This window comes from Canis lupus, chromosome 10, assembly GCF_048164855.1.
Source record: "Canis lupus baileyi chromosome 10, mCanLup2.hap1, whole genome shotgun sequence".
NCBI classification, from domain to species: Eukaryota; Metazoa; Chordata; class Mammalia; order Carnivora; family Canidae; genus Canis; species Canis lupus.
In genome coordinates, this window is record NC_132847.1 from 54,184,293 (window position 1) to 54,205,133 (window position 20,841).

Consider the following 20,841-nt stretch of genomic DNA (forward strand, 5'->3'; position numbering starts at 1 on the left):
CAACAGTTACAAGGAGCAGGGGGAAGGGGCTGAGGCAACCATCAGGATGACTGGTAAGGGACTGTAATTTGTAACTTGCCAGCAAGCAGGCAGGTCCAGGTAGTGGGCATTGGAGATATTTGCCCTCTGAGTCAGTAATTATCGATGCTTGAACCAGAGGCACACAGAGAAGTCCCGGGAGGAATGGGGAGCCACCAAGCCCAGCTGACATCCTCTTAGTAGCTCTTTCAGGCACTCCGTCATCATTCCTGGGGGTAGTAAATGGAAACTGAATTCACAGACAAGGTAATAGGAAATCATAAGAAGATGAGCCTACTATGTGGAATTTATGGTATTTGTCTTTTAGTGACTGGCTTATTTCAATTAGCATAATGTCTGCAAGGTTCATCCATGTTGTTGCCATTGCAAGATGTCTTCCTTTTTAAAGACTGATTAATATTCCATTGTATGGACATACCACATTTTGCTTATGCATTCACCAGCTGATGGAAACTTGGGTTGTGCCCATGTTTTAGCAGTTGTGAACAATGCTGTTATGCTATGTTAACCCTGCTTTCAATTTTTTGGGGCATATACCCAAAGTGGAATTGCTAGCTGATATGGCATTTCTTTTTTAAAATTTTTTGAGGAACCTCTAAAATTTTGAGCAGTCTCCACTATTTTCTACAGTGGCAGTACTATTGTTTTACATTTCGTTTAACAGTATGCAAGGGTTCCAATTTCTCCACATGCTAATTTCCATTTTTTTCCCCTTAATAGTAGCCATTGTAATGAGCGTGAGGTGATATCTCATTGTGGTTCTAATTTACATTTCCCTAATGATTTGTGATACTGAACATCTTTTCATGTGCTTATTGGCCATTATATATTATCTTGGAGAAATGTCAGTACAAGTCCTATGCCCATTTTTGAATTAAATTGTTTTTTTGTTGTTGAGTTTTAGAAGGTCTTTAGAAATTCTGGATATTATTCCCTTATCACATATATGATTTGTAAATATTTCCTCCCATTTTGTAGGCTGCCTTTATATTCTGTAGATAGTGTTTTTTGGACACACAAAGTTTTAAAATTTTCGTAGGGTCCAGTTTATCTAATGTTTATTTGTTACCTGTGTCCTTGGTGTCCTAAGAAATCATTCCCAATCCAGTGCCATAAAACTTTTGTCCTATGTTTTCTTCTAAGAGTTTTATTGTTTCAGGTCTTACATTTATGTCTTTGATCCATTTTGAGTTAAATTTTTGTATATGGTTTTAGGTAAGGGTTTAACTTCATTCTTTTCATGTAGATACCCCAGTTTTTCCAGTGCCATTTGTTGAAAAAACTATCCTTTCCCCATTGAATGGTCTTGGCACCCTTGTCAATAGTCATCTGATCATATGTGTGGGGGTTAATTTCTGGGCTATTTTATTCTATTGGTCTCTCTCTCTCTCTCTTTTGCCAGTGCCACACTGTTTTGATTGCTGTAACTTTGTAGTGATTTTTGGAATCAGGAGGTGTGTTCTTGAGGATCCCTGGGTGGCTCAGTGGTTTAGTGCCTGCCTTCCGCCCAGGGCGTGATCCTGGAAACCAGGGATTGAGTCCCACAGCAGGCTCCCTGCATGGAGTCTGCTTCTCCCTCTGCCTGTGTCTCTGCCTCTGTGTGTGTGTGTGTGTGTGTGTGTGTGTGTGTGTCGCTCATGAATAAATAAATAAAATCTTTAAAAAAAAAAGGAGGTGTGATCTTCCAGTTTTGTTCTTTTTCAGGATTGTTTTGGCTACTTCCCATTCGTTAAGATTCCATTGATTTTAGGGTGAGTTTTCCTATTTCTGTGAAACATGTCATTGGGATTTTCTTGGGGATTGCACTGAGTCTGTAGGTCACTTTGTGTAGTTTTGATAAAGTCTTCCAATCCAGGAACATGGGAAGTGTTTCTATTTATTTGTCTGTTTGAATTTCTTTCAGCAATTTTTGTAGTTTTTATTGTACAAGTCTTTCACTTCCTTGGTTAATTTAATTCCCAAGTGTTTAATTCTTTATGATGATATTGTAAATGGACTTGTTTTTGTGATTTGTTTTTCAGATGTTCATTGTTAATGCATAGAAATGCAACTGATTTTTGCGTGTTGACTTTTGTGTGTAGTATCCTGCTACGTTGCTGAGTTCATTTATAGTGCTAACAGCTTTTTTTGTGTGTGGAGTCTTTAGAATTTTCTAAATATAAGATTATATCTGCCAGTAGGGATAGTTTTCCTTTTTTTTTTTTTTTTTTCCCAATGAGGGTGTCTTTATTTCTTTTTCTTTCCTAGTTGCTCTGGCTAGAATTTCCAGTACTATGCTGAAAGGGGGGGATCCTTACCTTGTTTCTGATCTTAGAGGAAAAGCTTTCAGTCTTTCACCTCTGAGTATGATGTTTGCTGTGGGTTTTCATATATGAGTTTTATTATGTTGAAGTAATTTCTATTTTGTTGAGAGTTTCTATAATGAAAGGGTTTTGAATTTTGTCAAATGCTTCTTCTGTATCAGTTGAGATGATCATGTGTTTTTTGTCCTTCATTTTGTTGATGTGGTATATTACATTGATTGATTTTTGTATGTTGAACCATCGTTGCATTCCAGGAATAAAGCTGACTTGTTATAGTATATAATCCTTTTTAATGTGCTGTTTAATTCAGTTTTTTAGATTTTTTATTGAGGATTTTTGCATTCATGTTCATCAAGGATATTGGCTTGCAGTTTTGTTTTGTTTTGTTTTCTCATGATGGCTTTATTTGGATTTGGTATCAGAGTGATGCAGGCCTCATAAAATGAGACTGTGAGTGTTCCCTCTTGTTCTGTTTTTTTTTTTTTTTTTTTTTTTTGGAAGAGTTTAAGAAGGACTGTTTTTTAAAAATTCTTCTCTGGTAGAATTCACACATGAAGCCATCTGGTCCTACTCTCTTTGGTGGGAAATTTTTGGTTACTGATTCAATCTCTTTATTCGTTTTTGGTCTGTTCAGGCTTTTTATTTCTTCTTTTATTTTTATTTTTTTAAGATTTTTATTTATTTATTCATGAGAGACACAGAGAGAGAGAGAGGCACAGACACAGGCAGAGGGAGAAGCAGGCTCCATGCAGGGAGCCTGACGTGGGATTCGTTTTATTTCTTCTTGATTCAGTTTTGGTAGATTGTGGGTTTCTAAGAATTTATCAATTTCTTCTGGATTATGCAGTTTGTTGGTGTGTAATCGTTCATAGTAATTCTAATGTTCTTTCTAATTTCTCTGTCATTTGTTGTAGTGTCTCCTCTTTCATTTCTGATTCTATTTATTTGAGTCCTCCTTTTTCTATTAGTCTAGCTCAGCATTTGTCAATTGTATTTTTTTCAAAAACCTACTCTTGATTTTGTTGAATTTTTTCCTATTGTTTCTCGATTCCTTATTTGATTTTTTTTATTTTTTTATTTTTTTTCAATTTTTATTTATTTATGATAGTCATAGAGAGAGAGTGAGAGAGGCAGAGACATAGGCCGAGGGAGAAGCAGGCTCCATGCACCGGGAGCCCGATGTGGGATTCGATCCCAGGTCTCCAGGATCGCGCCCTGGGCCAAAGGCAGGCGCCAAACCGCTGCGCCACCCAGGGATCCCCCTTATTTGATTTATATCCAGTCTAATCTTTATTATTTTCTTTCTTCTGCCAGTCTTGGCTTTCTTTTTCTCAATTTTAAGCTCATTAAATCTCATATTTTATTTTTATTTTTAAAGATTTATTTATTTATTTATTCAGAGAGAGAGAGAGAGAGAGAGAGAGAGGCAGAGACACAGGCAGAGGGATAAGCCAACTCCATGCCGGGAGCCCGAAGCGGGACTCGATCTCCAGACTCCAGGGTTGGGCCCTGGGCCAAAGGCTGGCACCAAACTGCTGAGCCACCCAGGGATCCCCTCACTCCACATATTTTGATATGTACTGTTTCTATTTCTGTCTTGTTCTGAATAATTTGTAATTTCTACTATTATTCTTTTTAATTATCATAGAAGTGTATTTCTTAATTCCCAAACAAATGGAGGTTGTTGGATAAATGTTTAAATTTTTAAAGCTTATTTCAGCTTGATTTCTAATATAACTTCACTGTAGTCAGAGAATGTGGTCTGTATGATACCCATCCTTTAAATTTGTTGAGACTTGCTTTATGACCTACTCTCTGGCAATTTTTCATCAATAGTATCTGTGTGCTTGGAAAGAATGTATCTTCTCTGCTGGGGGCAGTGTTTTTATATACATCCATTTATCAAGCTTCACAGTTACTTTGTTCAAATCTAAATTTTTACTGATTGTTTTGTCTGCTTGACAAATAATGTAAAGATATGTGTTAGAATCTTTTGATTATGAATTTGTCAATTTCTCCTTATGGTTTTAGAAATTTTTGTTTTATATTCCTATGCTATTAGGAACATAAAACGTCATAATTGGTAAAAATGATTTTTTATGTTTATATATGGATCCTTTTTATCTCTAGAAATTTTTTTGCCCTAAAATTTACTTTGTCTATTATTATACCAGCTTTCTTTTGCTTAGTATTTGCTTGATGTATCTTTTCTATCTTTTTGCTTTCAATTTTTCTATCATCTTTTTTTTAGACTTCTGTAGTAAATAGCACATAGCTTAATTTGTTTTGTTTTGTTTTAATGTGAGTGGGAAGGAAGAGTAATGAGGCCCAAGGAGGGTCACTTCAAGTATCTAGTTGGCTGGAGGCTCATGACACCAGGCACTGAGACAGGGAGTCAGTCTCAAAGTATCCCATTCCACTCCTATTCCTGACCCTAATCCCTCTATCCTCCACAGGAATGTCATTCCATGAGTCACCCATCTCCCTTGAGGATTCCCAGGGAAGAGAGGGCTCTGTCTTCTCGCATCTTTAAAATAGAACCTTCCTTGACATAATTTTCTCTTGCAGCTGCTGCCTCATCTCTCTTCTCTCCTCCACTGACAAGTTCCTCAAGAGGTATTCCTGCCTATTCTATCATTCAGCTGTTCATTCCAGATCCCTAGGTCTATACTTGGCTTCTACTTCTCCATAATTCTCTTTATTGAATGCATCAGAAAATCCTCTAATTCCATCTCAACAATATATTTTAAGTCTGTTCCACCTGCTTTTCTCTCAGATCCTGTTGTGATGCAGACACTTCTCACCTCTTGCCTGGACCACTGCATCTTGTTCTAGGAAGGGGTTTCTGATCCTTTCACAAGCTAGCAGTGATACTCACCTTTCCTAGGGTCCTTACACCTTTACCTGTTGTTCAACTAAGGCCTTCTGGGAAATTCGTGCAGTGTGGGTACTTGTCCTTTAGCTGATTATGTAGGACACCCATCGACACTCCTCATCTCCCATAGCTCCAGCCCGAGATCAGACCAAAGGGATGACTCATTTTCACTTGGCACCACCTCCAGAAGTGGTCTGTTCCTGTGGCATTTTAGAACCTGGTGCTGGAGAGTGGTGCCCTGAGCTATTGAGCTCTGGGTACAGGCTCCCACATGGTTAATTAGCCTGGGCTAATTGAACACTGCCTTTGGCAGTCTTCATAATCAGACATATTTCCCACTGGGAGCCAAACCCTTGGGTGTCCTTAACTGTCCCAGGGTTCACTTACCTTTAAGGAGATGGGGAATTGGGTTATGTTGATTCAGGACCCTAGGAAGATCCTTGTCCTTGCCTGCATAGTAATAATGGTGCTTCCTCTGTGTGGGTTGGTGAATAGGCCTGAGTCCTTAGCCAGAGGGTAGAAACAGGTGTTTCTTCTTCTGAGTTTCTCAACAGATACATTACTGCTGTTTTGGACAAGATAATTCTTCCTCATGTGGGACTGTCCTCAATCTGGGATGTTTACCTTCCCTGGTTTTTGCATGTGAAGTGCTGACCCCAAAACACTGCCCCCACCTCCACATTTCTATATTTGCTCTAGAAAGGTTCTGCCCTCAGTCTAATCAAAAAGGCACCACATGAACACCTACAAGCAAGGAAGTCACTGAGATTACCCAGATACTGAAATCCTATAGTGTTTTTAGGTCTGTCTTGGCTTCTCTTCAGGACCTAGACCTTTGGCTCTCTGAGGCTGTGGCTGTGTTTGATTCATCTCTGCCTGCCCTGGCATAGGCCTTGGTCCAGAGCAGGTGTGAATGAGCAAGGTAATAGGATCCATGCTGACTGGATGCAGTAGGTGACAGTGTTCAGTAGAAATGCTATACAGGGTGTGCATGTATGTTACATGTGTAGCCATTTTATTTATTTAATTTATTTTTAAAAAGATTTTATTTATTTATTCATGAGAGACATAAGCAAAAGGAGAAGCAGGCTTCCTATGGGGAGCCTGCTGCGGGACTCGATCCTAGGACCCCAGGATCATGATCTGAACCAAAGGCAGATGCTCAACCACTGAGCCACCCAGGCACCCCTGTAGCCACTTTAAAAAAGTAAAAGAAGGGATGCCTGGGTGGCTCAGCCGTTGAGCACCAGCCTTCACTCCCAGGGCATGATCCTGGAGTCCTAGGATTGAGTCCCACATCGGGCTCCCTGCATGGACCCTACTTCTCTCAATGCCTGTGTCTCTGCCTCTCTCTCTGTGTCTCTCATGAATAAATAAATAAAATCTTAAAAAAAAAGTAAATGAAGCAGGTGAAATTAATTTAAATAATATATTTTATTTAATTCAACATATAAAAAATTATCATTCCAACCTGTGAATAGGATAAAAATTATTAATGAGATATTTTCCATTCTATTGTGTACAAGTTTTTGAAATCTGGAGTCTATATTACATATACAGAACCCCCAACTCAGATTAACAATACTGCACGTGTTCAGTTGCCATGTGGCTAATGCTACCTCGTGGGACAGCACTAGAAAACTCTGTTCTCCTACACCCCTGCCCAACTATTGCTTACTTCCCCCTGCCTACAACACCGTGTGTGTGTGGGGAGGGGGGGTTGGTATGTGAAATCTTTCAAACATGGTGAAAGCCTAGAAAAATTGTAGTGTGAATAGCTATATACTTAAAATCAAATTTCAACCATTGTTAACCATTTGCTCTTTTTCATTATGACACATGAATTCATCTATCCGACCATCTTATTTTTTGATTATTGTCTACTTTAAGAAGACTTTTTATTTTGGTGGAGGATAGGTTGGAAAGCCACTCAGGAAACTGTTATCTCTTTGAACATTGTTCTATACAAGCCTAATCAGGAGTTTTTCAGATTTTTGGGGCAGAAGTCTTGAAATACTTTTCCCTCTTTCTTTCCATTTCCTTCCATATTCTCTTTTTCCTCACCTGTGGATTCTCAGAGACATGGCTTCTCTTTCTGATGGTGGCATCATGTCTCATTCATTTCCCTCTCTCAGTCTAGCACTGTGAGAGGTAGGCTTTGGGGCCAGGCAGGCCCAGACTCCATTCTGGCCCTGCCACTTCCTAGCTGTGTGTCTCCTGTGCAACACGAGGATAATAGATTGTAGGAAGTGTAAGTGAGATTGATTTGTAAAGGGTCATTATTCTAGCAATTATTAAAATAGTAGGTTGGGCGAGAAAAGGAAAGAAATTTATTACTAACGAATGACTTTCTCTTTTGCACTTTGCTAGGGCCTGGTGAACACTTAGGTCCCAGAATTTACCTGGTACATTGTAATCATTTCTATTTCTGTCTCCTACCCAAGGTAAAAAAGCTCCTGGAGGGCAAAGAGTGTGTCTTTCTTCTCTCTAGCCTTAGCACCAAATGTGGGGCCTGGTTAAATAGATATTAGTTAAATCAATGAATGGAGTTCTAAGTGTCACAGTTATCTCTTAATGGTGGCTTCCGAAAGTTACAAACACTTGAAAAGTCAAGAAAGGAAGGTGACTTAGACTGTACAGATTCCTTCTGTTACCAGTCTTTCCCTCACTGTGCATAAGGAGAAAGGAGGCTCAAGAACATGTACTGTGTTTACCTGCATGTGGCACACCATCCAGCCTCCTGGGGAGAAGCAGCAGTCCCCTTGGATATTTGTCTGTGGTGTTTTTATGCTATAGTTGTCAGGGTTGTGTTAGTTTTAGAAAGTAAATATTATAAGTTAAAAAATAAAGAAAAGTTTCTATCTTTCTCTATTATTTGAGACAATTTGAACAGCTCCAGTTGCTGATGGGATCATTTCCTAATCCTTTTGCTTTTTTAGAATAGACTATTCTTTATTTTTTTTTAAAGATTTTATTTACTTATTCATGAAAGACACAGAGGGAGAGGCAGAGACATAGGCAGAGGGAGAAGGAGGCTCCCCGCGAGGAGACTGATGCAGGACTCATCCGGACCCCAGGATCACGACCTGAGCCAAGGGCAGATGCTCAACCACTGAACCACCCAGGTGCCCCAGAATAGACTATTTTTTTAAATTTTTATTTATTTATTTTTTAATCTTTTTTTTTTTTTTTAAAGATTTTTATTTACTTATTCAGAGAGAGAGGGGCAGAGACACAGGCAGAGGGAGAAGCAGGCTCCATGCAGGGAGCCTGATGTGGGACTCAATCCTGGGTCTCCAGGATCACACCCTGGGCTGCAGGTGGCACTAAACCGCTGTGCCACTGGGGCTGCCCTAGACTATTGTTTTTTTAGAGCAGTTTTAGGTTCATAGCAAAATTGAGTGGAATGGACAGGGATCTCCCATATACTTCCTGTCCCCAGATATGTGCAGCCTTCCCCACTATCAACATCTGGCACCACATTGGTACATTTGTTATAATCAATGAACCTCCATCAATACATCAATAGTCAACCAAAGTACATAGTTACATTAGGGTTAATTCTTGGTGTTGTACATTGTAAGGGCTTTGACAAATGTATAATGACATGTATCCAACATGATGGTGTCCTGGGAAATAGTGTCACTGCCCTAAAAATCCTCTGTGTCCCCCTATTCTTGCTTGTCTTATTGTAGCCCCTGGCAACCACTGATCCTTTTGTCTCCATAGCTTGCCTTTTCCAGAATGTCATATACTTGGAATCATACAGTATGTAGCTTTTTCAGGTTGCATTGTATTTTTTCTCTTACTAAAATGGATCTAAGATTCCTCCATGTCTATTTGTGGCTTGCTGGCTCATTTCTTCTTAGTGCTGAGTAATATTCCATCGTCTTTATGTGCTTTGGTTTATTTATTCATTCACCGATGGGAGGGCATCTTGGTTGCTTCTAAGTTTTGGCAATTAAGAATAAAGCTGCTGTAAATGTCTACATGCAGGTTTTGTGTGAACATAACTTTTAAACTATTTTGTGTTAATACCAAGAAGTATGATTGCTGGGTAAAGTAATAGAATGTGTTTAGTTTTGTAAAAAACTGCCAGACTGTTTCAATATAGCTGGACCATTTGAGTTCCTTTCTATATATTTTTACGTAGCCTTTTTAGTGTCAAAATTGCACCTGGGTGTACCAAGATGGTCTGCCCTGGTCCTCCAAATAGTTTGCTCAGTACTCAGTGTGACTTTTCAGCTAAAGACTCAATTCTAAAAAAAAAAAAAAAAAAAAAAAAAAAAAAAAGACTCAATTCTCTAGCTCAGAAAATTTTCTTAATTTCTTTAAGGATTATTCCTCCATGGGCTCTGCTCTCTACTTCTAAAATGTTTATTATGCAAACAATTTGAATTTCTGGGCATTCTCTCTCTCTCTCTCTCTCTTCTTTATTCTTTTTTCCCTCCAGACTTATAAGATAGGTTCTCAAAGTGGTCTTTTTCTGATATGATTTTTAATCTGAAAGTAAATTTCCTGTTTTGCATAATTTTCCCAAATTCATGTATGAATTAACTTTTGAGTGTTATTTAAATAGATATAAAATTTTGGGACACCTGTGTGACTCAGTGGTTGAGCATCTGCCTTTGGCTCAGGGTGTGATTCCAGGGTCCTTGGATTGAGTCCCGCATCAGGCTGTCCGCAGGGAACCTGCTTCTCCCTCTGCCTAGGTCTCTGCCTCTGTCTGTGTTTCTCATGAACAAATAAATACAATCTTTAAAAAAAAAAAAGAAAGCTAAGTTCACAGAGGAAACCATCCTCCCAAAGTACAGAGAGGCATGTGCATCCACAGACACAGTTGAGGTCTACATGCTTTGCACCGAAGCCTTGGATTTCCATAGAAGTGAGTGTATTTCCAGGTGAGATTACCATTGGATCCCTTATAAAGTAGATTTCCCTCCCCAACCATGGGGAGCATCCTCCAACTCATTGAGAGCCTGAATACAACCAAGGGAGAGGAAGGCAGAAGTTATCCCTTTTATTTCTGTCTCAATGCCTGAGCTGGTCATCCCATGTTATCTTCTCCTACTCTTGAACTGAGCAATATGCATGGGCTCCCCTGCACATTTTTTCTTTAAAAAAAATATATATATATAAATTTGGGGATTTTACTGTTTATCCCTTTCTTTAGATTCTAGTAACCCTGGTAATAAGGTACAATACTCGATATCTTTTCTCATATGTCTAGCAACTTTTCTCTATTTGCTCACTTTAAAGGGGGGACCTAGATCTATATTTTGGAATTGTAACTGAAATGATTCTATAAAAATTATGTAGCTTATTTTCAAGCATGTTGGCTTCAGACAATGGAGAAAGAAGAAGAAAATCTGGTTGTTTATGGTTTAGTCGGCAGGAGGGAGGGAGGTGGAGGTGGTCTACTTGGCCATAATTAGGGCAGGGAGAGCTCCTGAGAAGAGGACAGAAGTTTGCTGCTATTCTGGGCAACTTATTTTCAGTATTTACTGAGGCAGCCCAAGGTTAGGCAGAGGATTATCTCCCTTCTCTAACTGGCATGAGAACCCAGGTTAGGAACCTGTCGGCCATTATCCTTCCTTTTCTGTGCAAAACAAAAGATGGGCTGAGTCATGGCCTTTCCTCCAAGGGCTGACACTTGTGCAGTTCCTAAATCTGCTAAGCTTGTTTCCTGCCTGTGGCCAGCTCACCCGTAGTCCTAGCCCTGGTTGTCTATCATAGGGCCTAGAGAATCTCTGCTGGGGACCCTGCACGACCTCCCAGAGACACTCTTCCTTAGTCAATGCATCTATCAGTATGGTTTAATTTGTACTATATCTCGTAGAAATTCCCTAAATTTTCTGGACCAGAATTTGTAACAGAGAGGAGTTAAGTGCGTGGGTTCAAATTATGATCCACGAACAAAGATCAGGAGACTAACTTTTGGCAGGTCAGAATACGAAACTGAATTTTACAGTTTCACCACTAGGTGGTGCCACCAACTGCCGAAAACAATGGTTGTCATCTTGGGACAGCCAAGAACCACTTGTATCTAGTACAAGCACAAGTTGGTGAGCTTGTATGGAACTTGTATGCACTTATGTATATGTGGATGAGCATGTGTGCATGCAATTCTCGTTGCGTGAGTTTACCCACAGGGCAATTTACAGGGGTGCACAGGTATGTAAGTGTGTGCATAAGTCTGTGCACCCTGGAAATACGAGCATGAAGCTAAATGATAGGAACTCCAAAAGGCTGACCTATTAGCTGCATGGTCTGAAACTCCAGTCCTTCAGCTAGGAAGGCAGCCAGTGGGGTGTGCAGAAGACCAAACCCTATGGGAGAAATATAATCACAATGCTATGGAACAGCTTTTCTGACACATTCCTCTAAAAGCATCAGTCCTGCAAACCCTGGTGTCCAGTCAGGCTTCTAGGAAGGTCTCAGACACTTCTGCAGTCCCAGAGGACTGTGGCCATTATATCTTCCCCCAAGTGCTTAAAGCATCGAATCAAATACCCATTCTGGGATCCTGTCTTCTGTCCAGATGGGAAGTGACTCTTGCACCCAAGAAAACAAATGTCTCGTGTAGGTGTGTGTGTGTGTGTGAGAGAGGGGTGGAGGATTCAGAGTCAGCCACATCTGCCCATCCCTCTCCATGTTATCTCTGTGGAAGGTCCCCAGCTGATCTCAGACTCTCCCTCTGGATGCCCCCTCACTCTGGAATAGTGCTGTCTTCCTTACACGCTGTAGCCCACAAAGCTGAGAAACCTTAAGCAAGCTCTTTCTCTTCTCTGGCCTCAGTTTCTCTAACTCTCAGTGAGGGCCGGGTGTGGGTGATTCCAAGATGCCCTCTGCGCTGACCGAAGCTCTGCATGTCTGCAGTTTGCAGGTCCCTGCCCCCATCCCAGGGCTGCAGTGGAGTGGGAGTCTCCTTAGAGAAGGAGGAGAAAGTTCTGTTTGCTTTCCTCCTCCTCTTTGCCGCAGACTTCTCTCCTTAACAGGCCCTGAGAGAAGGCAGCTGGGCTCTCAGGGCCCCAGAAGCCATAGGAGGGAGTTCTCGCTCTAGCATCATTAAAAGTTTAAGTGGCTTTCCCTTGGAGGGTGTAAGTCCCAGGATTCATTAGAGCTGCTGCCCCCTGAGTGCAATTTGGTTGAAGGGAATGTTTGGCATTTTCATCCAGAGGAGGTTTTCACGAAGGGTTTGAGGCCTCCTGAGAGTGCTCGTCTCACTGAGGTCTGAGAGAGGAAGTCCCCAGAGGTCACCTCTTGCCCTGGCACTTTTCCAGAGGAGGAACCCGGCTGGGTCAGGGGACGGCCTTGCCTAAGGACACGCAGAGGCTGGCTGCTGAAAACATTCCTCCCGGGGCGGGGCGGGGGACAGCAGGATGATGAGCGCACCCCAGGGAAGGGTAGGAAGGGTGAGGGCCTCACTGTGGGGGCCCCCGGGCCTCTGTGGTCTTGTGGAGCGAGATGGAGAGCTGCATGTGCAGAGGGGTTTTGGGGATGGCTCGACAAGCCCATGGCAGAAAGGGCTCCCCAGGGAGATGGTGGGCGCCCGAGGCATGGGAGCCAGATGGACAGGGTTTGTTTGGGGTGAACAGAGGGGATTCGGGACCAAGGGGCAGGGAGTCTGGGGCTGCTCAGTCCTGCCCGCTCTGTTCTTCACCGGGAAGGAATGGCATGTCACTCCGGCTGTGCAGAACACAGGGATGGGGCCAGAAGCCTGCCATTTATGGCCAGTCCAGACCGTTGAAGCGGGAACCGAGAGGCTGGGACGGGGTCTGGCTTCTCAGGGCTCAGAGCCTCCTTCCTGCCTCCAGCAGCACAGGCTAACACCCAGACCGGCCAGGACCCAGGCCCTAGAGACCGCGCAGCTTCCCTAACCATGAAAACCTGCCTGCGGTCCCTCACGGAGCTCCTGAGGTCCAGGACAATTCGTTCTACAGGGCCTGTCCCTGTCCCGGAGGATTCCGGTGGCAGGACAGGGAGCCAGAGACTCTCAAATGCTGAGGTCTCCCCCGTCCAGACTCCACTGCAATAATATTGACGGCAACCATGTGTCAGGGGCTGGCTTAAGCCCTTGATAAATCTTAACTTCTCGAACCCTTAGAAAACCCTAGGTCTGAGGGAAGGTACTCTTACTGGCCATTTTAGACATAAGGAGGCACAGCACAGTTAAGTAACCTGTGCACGAGCCACAGGGCCAGTAAATTGTATTGTTCTAGAACCCACATTCTTACTCGCTATGTGGTATGTCTAAGAGTGGAGGGAGCTGAGGCCAGGGAGGGGAAGGGGCCGGCTTGGTCACCTGGCCAGGTGGCAGAGATGGGGGCGGCTGGACTTCTGTCCCCAGACTCGGGGCCCTTCCTTCCACAGCCCGCCTGACCGCTCCTCTGTCCCCACCCAGCCTCCCCGTGGACCTCCCCAGAGTTAACAGTCGCCTGGCCTCGCGCTTGGCAGGCAGCTCCAGCCCAGAGAGGCTGCGCCCACATTCCCTGGCTGCTCTCCAGCCCGCGGGAGCTGAGACAAGGTCCAGGGACTGCGAGGCCGGGCAGAGGCTGCGGAGGGGAGGAAGCAGCACGGAGCCGCCGAGTGGAAGGACCGTCCAGCTCCCAGATGCTAGGCCTCGTGGGCTTGGTCATAGGCGCCGCTGTGGCCGTGCTGCTGCTGCTGCTGCTGGCCGCCTGCCTGTGCCGCGGACGGCAGGACCCCGACGTGGAGAGGAACCCACCGGCTGCAAGGAGGAACCGAGTCCGGTGGGCCCAGCCTTGGCTCTTCCCGCGCCGGGGCCAGCTGGGACACTTTCACTACTTCCACCATCCTGGCCACGTGTCTGGCATGCGCCATGCGGGCCTCCACCACCACCACCTCCACCACCTCCACCACCACCAAGCCCACCATCAAGGCCACCTCCACCACCACCATGCCCACCACCTCGCCCACCTCCACGTCCACCGAGGCCACCGCTGACACCTGGGAATGGCAGCCACCGCCTGTCCTACCATCACCAGGATGTGGACCCCCATGCTCCCATGCAGAGGGGCGCCTCTCTGTGGTAAACGCCGGGGACTGTGCCCTGGTCCTGCTTGGCTTCTGCGGACCATGCCCCAGGGTACCACGAGGAGAGAACTGAGGGGATTCGGGGGGGTGCCCTGTGCACACTGGAGGGTCACGGGGTGAGAGTGGGGGTGGTCCTTCGGGGACGGACACTGCCTTGGGCCTGTAACGCCCAGGGGACCCCGGTGCACGTCGATGCACAGAAGATGGGCTGTGCTCTCTGAAGTGCTGTCTCCTGACTGACGCAGGCCCCTGGCCAGGGGGCTACCTAGAAGGGGCCAGCAGTGCCCTCGAATTTGGAGAAGGCAGTATGAGGCTGCAGGGTCAGTTCACCTGTGCCTTGATGCAAGAAAATAAAAACCACTAAGAAGCTTTTGTGAAGAGGCTCTTGATTGTAACTCAGGTGGGCGAGGGAGCAGCCAGGTGTGTGTCTGCACTGCCCTGGGACCTTCCTCTCTGAGAGGTGAATGCCTGACGCCTGGTGCCTTTGGCCTGGTGCTGGAGGGCCAGCCTTGCGGGCGGGCGGGGGGGGGGGGGGGGGGGGGCGGCGGGGAGGCAGGGCGGGCCCTGTGGTGCCGCCAGCGCACTAGGGAAGGAGACCTCAGGACCTAAGCTCTAAGGGAGGATTTGGGGTTTGCACACAGCCCTGCCTGGAGGGGGCTCTCTGTGTAGCAGGGGGCTCTGGGCTTCTGTGGGACAGTCCAGGGTCTCTGAGAGAAGAGGGGTGAGACCCCCTCAGGCTGGTCCCCAAGGGCCCTACCTCCAGTGTTCTTTCCAGCTCATCTCCAGGGCAGACTGAGCTCTGGGACCTGCAGAGGCCCCACTCTGTGGGCTCTGCTGAATTCAGTATTTCCTTGGTAACTGGGCCGGGGGTTCTTAGAGAAGCCTTGAGTCTCCAGCTCCCTGTGTCCACTGGTACCTGTGTATAGCAGAGGGTGGAGAGGCCTGGCTGGAGGATTCGGTGCGGGGTGGCCTTGGGAGAGTGCTTGCCTCCTCCGGGATCACAGTTTCCTCTTCCCTAAAATGGGATAGATAGCAGAGACTCCTTCTTGCCAAAGCCTGGAGGCATGTTCCAAATAGCCCACGAATAGTTGGCGGAATTCCACAGGGAGGAAGGAAATCTTGTTCTAAGGCTTTCAGCTGGTGCTTGGGAGGGAAGTGGAGGGAGGAGAGCCTTGGGGCCGGGAGAGCTGGTGGGGAGGGGCTCGAGAGCAGGCCAGAAAGTCAGGGGCCTGGTGACTCATTGGAACAGAACATCCTGTTTCTTTTCTATTTCCCGGTGGATTCTCTGAGACTATTGTGGGGTGCGAGGGGGAGAGGGAGGCAAATTCACCCTGACAACCACACTAGATTTCTGGGCTGGGCCCTGGGTCAGTATGTATTGCTGATTTTATCTCTGCTGTGCCCTTCACATCCTCCGCACCTCCTGCATTGCTACGTTTGCCCTAGCCCATGCCCCGTGCCCCGGCCTGGATTCCTGCCCGCCTCCAGCCCTGCCCTTCTTGAAGCATCTCTGCCCTGTGGCCTAAGGGATCTACCCACACACCCCATCACCCTGGGGGGAAGTCTCTGCCTCTTGGATGGTAATTCAAGTCCCCCCCTGATCTGGTTCCTGCCCCCTGCTCCTTTTGTCCTGTCCACACTGCTCTTGTACCTTCCTCTCTCTGGGTCTTTGTTCAAGAAGAATTTGTTGCTCCCTCCTATAGGTTTCCAATGTGTTATTAGTATTTATTTTTGCATTTCTGTTGGAACACGATTACATGGTGTTCTTCCCCAGAGATTTCTGGCAGGGTTCATGGCCTCTGCCCTCATAGATCTGAGAACCTTCGAGGGCTCCCTGCCCTCAGCACAGAACCAGCCCTCACAACAGATGCTCAGGAAAAATTGTCCAACTTCATGCTCTCTGGAAAAGCAAATATGATTGGAATAACCGCTGCCAGACGTTTGGGGCTTGAGGGATGCCAAGTATAGCAGTAGGGCCTCAAGAGGATTAGGCCTCTGAGCTCCTGGGGCCTTGCTCAGGGGGCTTGGGTTCCCATCCATCCCCGGTATTGGGGGGGGGGGTTTGAAAAGTGGGAAATATTTAATAGATGGATGTGTGTGGCCTGCCGGCTTGGAACATCCCCTCTCCCTCATCTCTGCAGAGCTCCATGTCAGACTGAGATGGCCTGTCTTTCCTAAGCATGGCCTGGAGTCTCTGGGAGAGCTCTAGCTCTCTGCTCTAGGATGTTTGCCATCATCTTTGCCCTTGCTAAGGTAAGGGAAAGCATAGGATGTAGTCTTTTTCTGATCAGTTGATGACAGTGGATGTGGGAAGACACATAGTTATCTAAGTGATAACTATCTTGGGGAGTCCCATGGCATCTGAGGTTCATGGGCAGGGGCTGTACATCATAGGATGACAATAGTCACAAGAAGAAGAGAAGATACCCAGAAAAAAAAAACCTTAGTACAGACATCTCTGAGCTGTGGGAAAGCATTTATGGCTGTCTTGATCTTTTCAACTTGCCTGATAATACTACTGCCACTTAGCACAGGACAGAGCTGTTGTGGGGATGGTTGAGGGTGAGGATCCTGAACGAGCAGAGCACTAAAGGGACCTGCACTTCATGCACTTTAGCAAAGATGGCTCCTTTTGCTCTGGGCTTGAGAGGCCCTGCTGGTCATCCCACAGTACAGACTGCCAGTGTGACCTGAAACCCGGAGGAGCCTTCACAGCAGACTGGGCCTATCCTCATGCTATCACCAGGTCTCTCTCATTGTGCCACACAGCCTCCATTCAAATATTGAATGCCTGTTGTGAGAATGGACCAGAGGCCTATTTTACTGATGAGTCAAGAAGGGCCCTCAAATCTCAGAATCAGGTAAGGAAACCTATACAAGGCAGAAGATAAGAGGCCGAGCCATTGCCCTTTATTCCAGTTTAAAGATGCTGAAAAACGCACATTTACAATAGGTGGCCTCCAACTATATGCATCCACAAAGAACAGGCAAACCAGAAGTCAAAAAGCAAATAACTCGGCTTGAAACCTGACTCCTCTGGTGCCTTCTACCTCCTGAATTGGCTAGTTGATCTTGGTAATTCAATCTGAAACTACACACCACAGACTGGCTCATCATGTTTCCTTCTCTCTGCTCTGGTTGCTCCCGTTAATACCAATAATTTGAGGTGTCCAGCTTCCTGCTATGGGCTCAGCTTGCCCAGGGCTGCTCACACAGAGGAAGAGCCCTGAGCTCATGCTGGAAAAAGGAAGAGGGAGAATTTGACAGGCTTCATTTTAGTTCAAGTAGTTGCTCTCTCATTCTGCGGTTAGGCAGCTTCCTAAAACTAGTACTAAAGAAAATTCACTGGGGCCTTGGAGAACTTGCGAAGGACCCAGGCTGTGTGACCTTGGGCTGGCCCTTTGCCCTCTCTGGGCCTTTGCACTCTAATCAGTAAAAGTGCAGAGAAGGTGATTGCTCCGTGGCCCTGTCGCCGCTGGGAAGAGTATTGAGCTAGGAGGGAAAGGAGGGGAGCCCCGTACCCCCCTTCAGCCCTTTGGTGCTCTTGTTTTCACTACTACTACTACTACTACTACTACTACTACTACTACTACTACTTTCACTACTACTAGCAGTAGGCTACAGGCAGGTCATTGAGCTTTTGACTACATGCATTTTGTCTGTAAAATGGAGACAAGATCACTTCACAGGGTTGCTGGAGCCATTCTATGAGATAATGCCCGGCTGTGTCTGGTATCTGGAAGCATTGTTTTGCACTACTCCATTCCTCGCAGTTTGGGTAAAGCCTCCCTTCTGCAAGTGGGGTGGTCTCGGGGGGTTAGCTGTGGGAGAGCTGTGATGGAGTGAGAGGATGCAGCCCTTCTGGCAGACTTACTCAGGCGGCCTGGCCTGGCTCACCCCTCACCCAGAACGGGTAAGTGGCGAACCCGACTGCTCAGTGCTGGGACTCGTGGGTGTGTGTGTGGGGGGTGGGGTACGTGCAATCACCAAGGGGCAGGCAGCTGTGCGGGTCCTGGCCCACACTACAATTGGTGGAAGGAATTCAGGAAGTGCTCCCAGCTACTCAGACATCTCGGAGCCTTGTCTCAAGCAGGACAAAGGCTGCAGCACCCAGGGATGAGTGTCCATGGCCTGGCCCCTGGCGTGGCCCCCACATTAGGAGGCCACGGTGCCGCGTACAGCCAGTGCTGTCACTCGGGGAAGCCCAGGGTAAGTTTTCACAGCACCTGAGTGTGGGCAGCAGGTGTGAGGAAGCAGGCGGCCAGGGGGGCCGCGGGGAGGCCATGCAGAAGAGGGCTTCTTCAGACAGGAGCCACAGGGCAAAGGAGCCCCAGAGTAAGTGGTTGAGGGGGCTCAGATCCTGGCGGGAGCATGCCCTGTCCTATCTAAACGGCACCCTCCGTCCCACGTAGAAAAGGAGGCCAAGTGAAAGGGACCACAGCGCCTGCTGAGGCCCCACGGCCCTAGAGGTGACCCCGCAGTGCCCCCACCCGGACCTCGCCCAGAGCAGCGTGGCCTCCTCCCCACCTGCGTTCCTGCCTCCTGCACGCGGCTGGAGCCCGGGTGGCAGCAGCTACGCTGATTCAAGGACTGGCCCAAGGTACTTCCAGGGGAGGAGCCCAGGCGCATCCTGGATCCCCACGAGGGGGAGTATTTTGTCTTTTGTCTGAGCAGACAAACCCTTGAAATCGGTAGGCGTCACCGGAGGGCCGGGTTGGCAAGGTTCCCTCTGAGCCAAGTCTTCTGCTCCCTCTTTCTCAGCCCCTCCGAGTCCAGGGAATCTTGAGCTCCCATCTCTCAGGACGGCTCTTCTTCCAAAAAGCTGCCGGTGGAGTTGACCACGGCTCTTGGGATCATGGCCGGAGGCCTAGAAAACAGTAACAGGACCCACTGAGGCCTGACTGGTGCAATGCGGAGTGCGCGACGGGCCCCCGGGGCCTCGACCCAGGGCCTCAGACCAGCATCTGCCTAGGAGACCACGAGGACAGCGGCTGGAAGAGCAGAGTGCCGGCCAGAGCCCCCTGTTTTGGATGGGGGGCCTAAAGCTCTAAGACACGCCCCGGTTGCTCAGCAGGTCAGCTGCCACGTGGGGCCATGGAAACAGCCGTGATTGGAGTGGTGGCAGTGCTGCTTGTGGTCACCGTAGCCATCACCTGCCTCCTCTGCTGCTTCAGCTGTGACTCGAGGGCCCAGGATCCTCAGGGGGGCCCTGGCCACAGCTTCACGGTGGCCACCTTTCGCCAGGAGGCTTCTCTCTTCACAGGGCCGGGTCACCATGCCCAGCCGACGACGGGTGCCCGGGACTTCTGGACCTTCATGTGAGGCCTCACGGTCCCCCAGATTTGTTCTGCTGGTGGGTCAGACTCACGCACCCCCCAGCAAGCCTTCCCTGGTGTCCTGCACCTCCGTCTGGCGTCCCTGGCCTTCCCTGCCTGTATTCAGCAAACTCCCTGTCCTGCCCGTCCCATCCCGGCTTGCTGGGCCCTCCAGCCTGGGAGATCCGCGGTGGTGGGACCTGATGGAATGCAGCCCCCACCCCTGAGAGTTCAGCTGGATCCTATCCACAGGCTGGGGCTTAGGAGAGGTGTGAAGAGTGAGTGACTGGGCAGTGACGGATTGCACCGGGGCCCTCTCTGCTGATTTACACGGAGACAGATATCACTGGAACTTATTGTGAACAGGGTGCTAAGTTCATCAGGTCCCCCCCCCCGCCCCCGCACCCCAGCATGCCCGTGAAGCTGGTTCTGTTGCCACCAGAGGAAACATCGCCCTCAAGTGGACATTTTTACGTTTTTATCTGCCCCTCTCATTGAGTCGTTTGGTCACTTGCAAGCTCACGTGGCACAGAACCCAACCCTGAGACCTGAACCCCACCAGTTGCCTGAAATCAGCCCTACAATTCTGAAACCAAAGGGCTGCTTCCTTGGGAACGAGTGATTTATTTTATAATTGAAAATGCATATCCTTATATAGGTCTCTCAAGAATCAGGCTTGAAAACTGCAAAAGGAAACAGAAGAGAAGAAAAAAAAAGAGTCACAGAAAGTACAAGCCATTTGATGAACAGGAAAGCCAGAAAGAAGACTTTGAAACACATTTGGAATGAGACTTTATTACTATATTCTTATAGGTCACTTCTGTTCTTAGAGACTGTGAGTAACTTGCGTCACTTAGGAATGATGAAAATATCATGAACTGAAAGATAATTCCAAATAAGTTAAAATGTTATGTTACATTGACAGCATGTAGCAAAGCTCTTGTTTTCATCACAAATAAAGAGATGCTCATTTTTTATTAATAGAAAATCTGTTTTCTCTGTACCAGGAAATAAATGCTGTGCCGCATTTAGAATCTGGTTTGAAGGGTATGAACTCCTGGGTCTCCTGGCTCACATGTCTCCCTTCAGCCCTGAATGGATGGGTCTCCTAGGACCTGCCTACTGAGGGTGGTAAAACTGACCCTCATGGGGGCCTGGGCTCTAAGGGGATCCCCCAGGCTGTCTTGGCCACAGGGAAGACTCTCAGAGAGAGGCCTGGGGCTGCAGAGGTGCAAAGCGGGAAGATGTAGGG

General features: G+C 47.0%; 1 protein-coding gene across 1 annotated transcript; it reads left to right on the top strand.

Annotated features, from left to right (window-relative positions):
- Positions 1–18,270: 18,270 nt before the first annotated feature.
- SPAAR (small regulatory polypeptide of amino acid response) lies at positions 18,271–20,577 on the top strand. The gene is made up of 2 exons (XM_072841923.1): positions 18,271–18,483; positions 19,036–20,577. The coding sequence occupies exon 2, from the start codon at positions 19,369–19,371 to the stop codon at positions 19,594–19,596; it is 228 nt and encodes a 75-aa protein (XP_072698024.1). The 5' UTR covers positions 18,271–18,483; positions 19,036–19,368; the 3' UTR covers positions 19,597–20,577.
- Positions 20,578–20,841: the final 264 nt, after the last annotated feature.

Coding starts and splice junctions, on each gene's coding strand:
- SPAAR (XM_072841923.1), top strand. CDS start 19,369: ATGGAAACAGCCGTGATTGGAGTGGTGGCAGTGCTGCTTGTGGTCACC.